Source organism: Cannabis sativa, chromosome 9 (assembly GCF_029168945.1).
Source record: "Cannabis sativa cultivar Pink pepper isolate KNU-18-1 chromosome 9, ASM2916894v1, whole genome shotgun sequence".
Lineage (NCBI taxonomy): Eukaryota > Viridiplantae > Streptophyta > Magnoliopsida > Rosales > Cannabaceae > Cannabis > Cannabis sativa.
The window spans coordinates 7,181,757-7,192,287 of NC_083609.1; the positions used below are offsets into that span (position 1 = coordinate 7,181,757).

Below are 10,531 nucleotides of genomic sequence, written 5' to 3' on the forward strand. Positions count from 1 at the left end.
AGTCTCTTTTATAATGTCTAATTACACCACACTAGAAACATCCTCGACCTCTACACTTGCCCAAATGATGCTTCTTATAGTTGGGGCATTTTGGTAAGTGTATCGGCTTTCAGACCCTCCCTGACGGTTAACACGACCTTAGTTCCCTCAGAACCTATTGTTCTGGCTCAAGCCACTACACGCAGATGAAACTTTTCTCTTTTGTTTAGTGGTTGAGTCATTACCACCCCTACCATAACTAGAGGCAGGAGGAGCAGTGGCTCCACCAATAATCTGAGTCCCTTGGGACTCTTGAATACACTCAACTGTGCCTCAGCTAGGAGTGTTTTTCCTACCATATCATCATAAGTAGTGGCATCATCCGTTGTAATCAACAGGTCCTATTTAATCTTAGAATTCAACCCATCCAGATACTTTTTTTTCTTACTAAAGTTAGTTGGCACAATTCCCGAAGCTAACTTAGCCAATCTATCGAACTCTATGGTATATTCTGTGACTGTCATATTTTTCTTCTAAGTCAAGTGCGTGAATTATTTTCTCTTGGCACTACGGACTGCCTCATTATAATACTTTGCATAAAATAGCTCTTGAAATTCTTCCCAGGTTATTTTGGTGACGTCTCGGGTGAGGGATACCATGTCTCACCAAACTAGGGTATCTTCCTATCGAGGATGGGGCATGGAATCCCCTAATGGGGCGGGGACGGGACAGAGAATTTCCTAATAAAAAATAAAGTTTATAATAAAAATTTAAATATATAAAAATATTACACTATATAAAAAATTAAAATATTACACATTAATTATTATTCAATAAACAAATTATTATTCAAAACACAACTTAAAATTCATAAAAAAGAATACTAATATACTAAAAATATAAACATAAATTATAAAATATAAAATATTACTAGAAATATAAAATAAAATATTAAACGAGTCTCCGTCGGGGTGGGGAGTGTGATCCATCCCCGTCCCGTTTAACCTTCGGGGACAAAAAATAATCCCCGCTTTCTTATTTAAATGGAGAATCCCTGTCCCATTAAGGGTAGTCCCTAAGGAACTATCCCATATGAGAAATGTGTATTCCTACATCCAATATAATATACATGCATTTATTAATTTTTTGAAAAGAAATAAATAAAGAATAATTAAAAGAACAAGCTAGTGAGATACCCACAATTCAAAGGACAATTAATTACATGCATAAATTTGTGATGCAAGGGCGTCTCTGAATCTATCACCTTCTCTATTCCCATGTTATCATTAATTCTCTCTCTGCTATTTCTATATATCCAAAGTTGACATTCTCCCTCCACATTCACCAGGGGCATTTTCGTCCTCCTAAAAAAAGTGTTTAGTACCGTACCTTACCCTTTTTTTCTCTCTAATTTCTCTTACTCTTTTTCTTTTTCCATACTTAGATAGTACAATCCAACTTTCGGCAAAAATACGTTTTGGGGCCTTATCTACTCTCTTCTCATACATAAGAGATTCTCTATATGACTCATATGATAGCACAAAGAAAAAAGTAATAAAATAAAATCTAAAGCTTGCTTCCTATAGCATAAGCTCCACACCTCCAAAATCAATTAGGGCATTTTTGGGAATCAATCTAAACGAACCTTTCAACTTTTCCAATCCATTCCTTTTATTCTTATTTTTATTAACAAAGAAATGAAGAAAACAAAACAAAAAGATATACATATATTATAATATATAATGTTTATCCTTTCATCCTCTCTATATATATAAATCTCATAACAAGTCCAATTTCATCTCAACAACCAAAACCAAAATCACTATAATATTACTAATTTCCCCATATAGCAAAACTAGCTTCCTCTCTACTACATTATATATCTCTTTCACCACTTTTTGGCTTATTAATATAAACAAAAGCATTATATTATAATATATATGGATCTAGTGGGGAAATTGGCATCGCAGAAGGCAGTAGTGATATTCAGCAAGAGCTCGTGTTGCATGTCCCATGCAATAAAGAGATTGTTCTACGAGCAAGGAGTGAGCCCAGCAATATACGAGCTTGACGAGGACTATTCGAGAGGCAAGGACATGGAGTGGGCCCTCATGCGCCTCGGCTGCAATCCCTCCGTCCCAGCCGTCTTCATCGGCGGCAAGTTCGTCGGCTCAGCCAACACCGTCATGACCCTTCACCTCAATGGCTCTCTCAAGAAGTTGCTCAAGGACGCTGGTGCTATTTGGCTTTGATTATATATATAATTAATTATATATTTATATGTGTTATGTTAATGTAATAAGGCTTGTAGTTTATTAGATTAATTAACTTTGATCTTCAATCTTGATTTCATCATCTTTTTGATGATCTTCTTCATTTTTGTGATCGAAGAAAGGCGGCTTTAATTAGGACATGTCACTACATTTTGTGCAGAAATGAATATATATATTTATATAAGAGTCTAAAAATGTATATATATTTTATGTACGTATGCTAGCTATAAATATATATACTAGTATTACTCATATATAAACTTGTGTTGGCATTGTTATAATTAATTATAAGCTCCAAAATAACAAAGTGTTATGGTATAATTCAATAAATTAATACTTAGAGAAAGTGCATGTAAATATTATTAAATTTTAAAAGTATTATTTTTGGGTGGTGCACCAAAAAGTAGTTTAATATTTTGACATAAAGTTGTGACATATGTATTGATAATTAAACAAAGTTATATATATATATATCTATATATATATCCACAATATATATATATTGAGGGACCTTTGTGAAGATTCTAAGGTACGTACGTATGCAATCACATAACGTTTTGGAATAAATGGCTGAAAATTCTGCAACTACTACGTGTCATATATATGCTCTATATTTTCAAAGGTCACCTCAATAAAAATGGATATATTCTTGATGAGGCAAAGAAGTGGGATCAAATTTTTATCGAAGAGCTATATTTATGTACATATATAATTTGATACATATATTCTCATTTATAGTGTTGTTCCATCACTCCATATATTTTTGTATTCATGGCCTTTGCCCTTTGGGGTACTTGTGGAGCTCAAAAACCTAACATGAAACTTTTACACATAAATCACATAATATTGCATACACTAGTAGTAGTACTTTGTTGGATTAAAATCCTATGGGCATGTATATTATTGTAAAGTATGATAAAAAGATTAAGTGATTAACTACTAAATTATAATGAAAATAAATATTTTTTCACCTCAAATCTCTCAAATATCCATTTTTATTATTTTTAGATTGTTAGTTTTGTTTTCTTTCTATTTCTCTAATAAGAGAAATCAAAAACAATTACAAGAAGATTTTAGTTTTCAGTATATATAAATATATATTAGGGTGGATTGAAGGGCTACAGATTTATGTGGTGGGATTTGACAGGCCAGGCTATGGAGAAAGTGACCCGGATCCTAATCGCACAGTAAAGAGTCTGGCTTTAGATGTAGAAAATCTTGTTGATCAGTTGGCACTTGGATCCAAATTTTATGTGATGGGATTTTCCATGGGTGGTCAGGCCATATGGGATTGCCTCAAGTATATTTCCAATAGGTATGGCAGTGCCAGTTATAAAATAAATTGTTGTCCTGTTTTAAATTGGTGATGTTTTAATTCTCAATTCTATCAAAATATATAAAATACTAGGACAGATATCTTCTTCTCAGTACCAGAGGTAAGGTTAAAACGGGCATTCTTTTATTTTGTTCTCTCTTTAATAAGATTAGAGTTAAGTTCTCTTTAGTCTTTTTGTTATTTTTTCATCAATGAAATAGTGTAAGTTTGTTCTGTTCTAATCAATGTCAAAATATATGAAGAAAATCTTTAAAGTTTTATATGGTGTTGTTTTCTTATAAGATGTACCATCAATTTTTTCTTTTGCATTTTAAATTTTGTATATTCTGTTTTTATTTTTATTATTTTCTTGTATAATCTTGTTTTGATTGTTGTAAGAGGAAAGAGTACGGATGAAACTATGAAGTTTTCTTCAAAGAATTTATTGTCCGAAAATTTCTTGTTTCTGTAAAGTTGAATTGTTATAATGGGATATATTGTAATATGTTTGTTATTGGTTTGTTCGATATTTGCGCCATTTTTATGGCTTTGGCGCCTTACAAGGCTATAGCGCCTATTATATGGCTGTCCCCTAATTATTTAGGGTAGTTTGTTTAAAATTTTCACGGCTTCTTGTATTGAAAGTATAATAAAATGTTGGCACAATAAAATTACAAAATAAACAAGTTATGCACTAGACATATTTTACTAGTTGGAATATAAGGGTTATTTAAGTTAAGGTATGGTGTAAAGAAAATTTTAAAATGATATTTTAAAAATATTTTCAAGTGAAATAAGGTTTAAGGAGGATTAAGTTTAAACGATAATAGCTTTTAGCTATAGTTGGTTCATATTTTTAAGAATTATTAGCAAAAAGGGAAAATGGTGGAATTTAATATTCAGATTCTAATATTATTATTTAAAATTAACCAAGTAATTTAAAGAATAATAAATACGAAGATATTGTAATAAAAGGAGGTATCTTGTCAAATGCGAATTTATTGTGTTCAGATATATTTGGGAAGTCAAATTTTATGAAATTTGGTTTGTAATCTATGTGGTATAGGAAGGTATCATTATAAATGTTTTTATGGTAACTTAAAAGGATACAATTTTTGGAAGTTTCACAAGTTGTCTTTTGGAAATTAAAATAGGAATAATTATGTCATAATAGCTAAATTGGATTATTTTAAGTAATTTTAATTCAATATATTGATTATTGTTATAAAATAATATAAAATTATATAAAGTAGATGAGAAGAAAGAAGAAGAAGATGAAGAGAGAAAGAGAAAGTGAATGAGAATTTCTGAGTTGTTTATTCCAATGGGGTGAACCCCTATTTATACAAATACAAGAGTGAGATATTAAGAAACTAAGAAAAAGGGAAACTAAGAAAAAGAGGAATATTGATTACAATTAATGGTAATAAATAAAAGATTTGGATATTCACATAATTATTAATATTTATAACACTCCCCCTTGGATGTCCATAATAACTGCCTTATTAAAAATCTTGCTGAAAACTTGATCAAAGGAAAAAGAGTATAGTGTAAACTAACTCCCCCTCATTTAGGCATTTGTGGAGATCTTCTAATCGACGAATTTCGATCTTATCTGCCGTCTTCTCAAATGTTGATGTTGGTAATAACTTTGTGAATAAGTTTGTAAGATTGACACTTGATTGAATATGTTGAACACCAATATGTATTTTCTTGAAGCGTATAAAGAAGAATTTGGTGAAATGTGTTCTAACTCTATCTCCCTCAATGTACCATCCTTTTAGTTGAGCGATGCAAGCAGTATTATCCATAGAGAATTGCTTGGGTTGATACTTCTTTATTGAGTGCAATCCATATGTTTCCCGAATATGCTATGTCAATGATCTCACTCACACACATTCTCTACTTGCTTCATAAAATGCAAGTATGTTAACATGATTTATAGTTGCCTCGTTAAAAACCTTGCCAGAAAAACCCAGTGGGACAAAATCTGAGCTAGGGAAAAGAGTACAATATATATTTCATATTCATAACTATTTGTAAGTTGCCTCATTAAAAACCTTGCCAGGAAAACCCAGTGGGACAAAACCTGAACTAAGGGAAAAAGAGTGCAACATAAATATGTCTCCCCCTCATGCACATATGATCCATAATTCTTTTGGTGATAATAGATCTCATGAGATTATTGTTATCACTTTTAAAATATCACCATATATAATCTTTGATCATATATTTTCTATGACTTTTCCAGAGTATGTATGGACTTCTAAATTATAGATGAGGGGTTCGTGGAACATTAATCTTTATCCAACTAATTGTATCATTCATGTGTATATACAATCTTGTTCATACTAAAATTTAACATTTCAAGTAGATATGAACATAACACATTAATGATAATATAAATTTTTGTTTGTAACAATGATGGTATTCCAAGACCATATATTTGTTCCATCTTGTTGTATGATCTTAATTTCCATATCAAAAGATCATATATCTATAATTCTTGATACATATGAAGTACTTCAGGACTTCAATACTAATGAACAAACTTTATACATTAATATTTTTCGAAATACAAAAGAAATAAAAGTTTGTTATTCAATTAATCAAAAACTCTTCAAGAGTCTATCACAACGTATAATTTACGTATTTATATTGCATAGACAACCATAGGTATTTTTCAAATAATAATTTACTTACATGTCTTTATTTCATACAAAGATCTTTGTCATATAGTGCGCGCGACTTTGAATTTATATCACTTAAGACATGTATTAAATTCTTCTAGAATTTTTAGATAAGGCTTATTTCAAATTCTCACTATATTAGGAGCTCCAAATAAATAACCTTTTGTTGCAACATTTATGTGACGCTTGTAAATCCTCATAATATATATTCCAGGCTATAATCAAATTATGATTATATTTTCTCAATATTTAAGCCTTACTTCAATCAATCTCATGTCTATGCAAACTTTGTACAACAATTCATTATGTACAAATACATATATGCAAATTTCTCATTAGAAATATTTATTTGCACACCCTACAGGTCTTACTTCACTTTATGTGAGTAAATTTGCCTGGACTGCGTCATAATATTTTGGCCAAAAACAAAATGTATGTCGATAATTCTCGACACATCTAATACAATGATCCTTGCTATCTCATGTTAGTTTATTGCATATGCACACATTCAATATTTATTGTCGACAAAAATTTCAATAAATGATAATTTCCTCCCATATTGACATAACTTATAGAGATCTCTTTAAATTACATATTTTCAAATATGTTTATCATTTATAGGTACCTATAACGAATTATTTCAGGGATTCAATTATGATTAAATGTGTTATGTCTAACTTCTCTTGGGAGTCTCTTCGAGTACCGTTTTCATCACGGTTATCATTTTAATACTTTATAACATTAAGGTATCTCCATGAGTACCTCTAGATTTAACAACTTCAGGGCAAATCAAATGAACATTTAATAATAATTTCTATATTGTTCATTTACGCTTCAGGCGTTTTCAACTCATTCTATCTCAACTTTGAGTAATATTGATTTGCAGTTGGTATATATCATTTTGAACTATATCGTTCTTATATACTTTGTGCAAGGATCATTTTTCAAAAATTATCATCGATCCCAACTGCTTCTCTCCCCCTGATCGAGAGAATTTTCAAAAATTGTGATATCTAATAATATTAATATACCTGTAGGGATTTCAGTATATCACAATGAATCAATATTTGTTTAAACTCATATATACTATATGACATTGAACTTCAGGTTCAATAAACTTCAGTTTCAAGTTCAATCCTTATGAACTTAATTCATTTCTAAGAATGAGTCATACGTGTATAATTAGAAATACATAAATTTACACATTTTGTAAATGCATGATTATATAATCTTATCACATCGATAAGAAACTATGCAATAAAAAATCTAACAATAGCTCAAGATTGTTAAGGAAATATAATTTAAATATTTTCTATGTGCAAATATATGCACATTCTTCTTTTGAGCCTTATAAATTAACAATGAGAAGAATCTTCTAGTTCTTCAACAAAATTTAGTCAAATTCTTTGACAATTTATTGCATATGATTGATCATGTCAAAAAAATTCAATTCATGAACTTCAGGTTCACTATAATTTGTATTTCAATGAAACTTTCAAAATGTAATGTAAATTCATTACAACATAATCATTACAAGTTTCATTTTTATATACACGAATAATATAATTATATTATTCTCCAAAACATATACACTCTTCAGGAATCACTATCATCAATTCAATGATGTGTATAATTTAAAAGATACATGACAACTTCATCATGTTATTGTAATTTTCAAATAGATATAACCATAATATATCATTCATTTTTCCTGATATCTTTTTAACAAGTCGTCTAATTTATTAATAGACTATTCATCAGTCTAATTATCATGACTTGATATATTATATATTTAAATGTACAACAAGTACATATAATAAGTTATTTATTATCACTTTCATAACTAGATAAAAGTTACACATCTAGGTACATACAAAGACATTTTACTACTCAAAGTAGCAATTGTATGTAAGACTTCTTCAGGAAGCTTTTCAACTAATCATTTTGTGATTCTTTATCACTTTGATTATATTGGATCACTAACAAATATTAGCAAATTATATATCCACTTTTGGGAATATACAAACTGAATTATATAGTAACTATATATTTACATATCATGTACCAACAATAGTTTGAAACTATTGATTTCAAGAAATAATAAAATATGTATATATTAATTTGCTTATGGCATTACCAATATATGTGAAATCTATATTCTTTGAAATAAAATTTCATGCCTATTCATTCTCTTAAGGTAATGATATTTAAATATTCTAAATGTACAATAAGTTTGTACAATTCACATTCTATTAAATAATCAAGTATACTTTTATCTTGATTATAACTGTGTCCGTACTACAGGTACGCAACCACTATTATTCAATTCCACACATGATATATAGATTTTATACACTTTGATTGTGTGTGGTATCTCATCTTTTGGTTGTTTCCACTTTCTTCTGGAAATATTTGAGTAAATAATGCCATCGATTGTTTAAAATCATTACATTCACTTCGGGGAATGACGTTGAACAAGTAGAACGTTATTATAAATTTCTTAAAAATTTATTACTTGTTCATATATAAAAAGAAATTACTCAACAATTTCTTTAACAATATTTCAAAGAATATATGAATACAATTTTTGCATAATCTCCAAGATGTATGCAAAATTTGATCTTTAATATATGTCACATGCAATAATTTCCAACATTGCAAGTAATAACAATGTATAGTAACATGACTAATACAAACAATCTTTAAAAGTAGTTGAATTCAATTCGTATCATTCTCTGCAGGGAATGATGAACAATAAATACACGCCTCATGTATTTAAATAACATTAGTCATGCTCATTGTTATTCTTATACTTTGATGTTTCAATGCAATTTTCTTAACATTCTGTTTAGGTATTCAAAACCCACTATAAAATTGCATCAATAATAATCATTTTTAATGATTCTTTAGTTGTATTCACATAAATACAATCATTTTTTTTTTTTGACAAATATAAAACATTTACTTCAGGAAATGTTTGTCAAAATCTATATCGATATTAGATTACTTTTCATTGTCCTCAAAGAATACAAGAACATATATATAAATATGTATTCATCTCTTTCATTATATATCCATCAACTATATAATGAATATTACGTTTGCATAATCTTCAGGATATATGCAAGATTTTATTGAGGACGCATAATCATCAGGATATATGCAATATTTTATCGAGGATGCATAATCTTCAGGATATATGCAATATTTTATCGATGATGCATAATCTTTAAGATATATGCAATATTTTATCGAGGATACATAATCTTCAGGATATATGTATAATTTATATAGATTTTCTCTATAATATCATAGGCAAACATACATTGTAAATATTATGAATGATAAGAATATAATATGTATATATATATATGAAATCAATAGTAAATATATAAAAACATATACATACATATATAATATATAGATATATAGATAAAAGAAAAGGGATTCTTGAAATTGTTTCAGTCAGATAAGTATATATATAAATATATATTTAGTGTATCGTGACTTTGAAACAATTCAAGAACTTTAACAAAATACTTACATTGGGACTTGGGCAGAGACTCATGCTTGAAGCTTGGGCAGAGACTCGTGCTGATAACGTGTTATAAAATAATATAAAATTATATAAAGTAGATGAGAAGAAAGAAGAAGAAGATGAAGAGAGAAAGAGAAAGTGAATGAGAATTTCTGAGTTGTTTATTCCAATGGGGTGAACCCCTATTTATACAAATACAAGAGTGAGATATTAAGAAACTAAGAAAAAGGGAAACTAAGAAAAAGAGGAATATTGATTACAATTAATGGTAATAAATAAAAGATTTGGATATTCACATAATTATTAATATTTATAACAATTATAATAAAATTTCACCATAAATAAATATGTATAAAAATTGCTCTTTTGGGATAAGTACAATAAAAGAATTTGTAATATTTTAGAAATGGGGACATTAATAATGAATTAATATAGTTGATTGTGTCTATTTTGGGTAGGATTATGGAATTAATAGGTCATTAATGCTTAATAATCAAGGTTATTTTGTTTCATTGTATTGAATTACACTAATCATTGATAATCAAGGTTATTGAAGTACATCATTCGTTGCTTACTTTATTATTGCAATAATTTTCAAAGTAAACTTTTGATATCCTATGGATTGGAGCATTGCAGGATTTTTGTTATTACTAGATTACATATCAAAAATTTTAGGTTTTAGGGTCTTAGTAAGGGATAGTAATCCTAAGATGATGATGAAGTAAAATACAAGAGT

The 10,531-nt window shown here is 28.8% G+C and overlaps 1 protein-coding gene across 1 annotated transcript; it reads left to right on the forward strand.

Moving 5' to 3' along the window:
- The first annotated feature begins 1,741 nt into the window (after positions 1–1,741).
- LOC115723046 (monothiol glutaredoxin-S10) lies at positions 1,742–2,447 on the forward strand. The gene has a single exon (XM_030652449.2). The coding sequence runs from the start codon at positions 1,920–1,922 to the stop codon at positions 2,229–2,231; it is 312 nt and encodes a 103-aa protein (XP_030508309.1). The 5' UTR covers positions 1,742–1,919; the 3' UTR covers positions 2,232–2,447.
- Positions 2,448–10,531: the final 8,084 nt, after the last annotated feature.

Coding starts and splice junctions, on each gene's coding strand:
- LOC115723046 (XM_030652449.2), top strand. CDS start 1,920: ATGGATCTAGTGGGGAAATTGGCATCGCAGAAGGCAGTAGTGATATTC.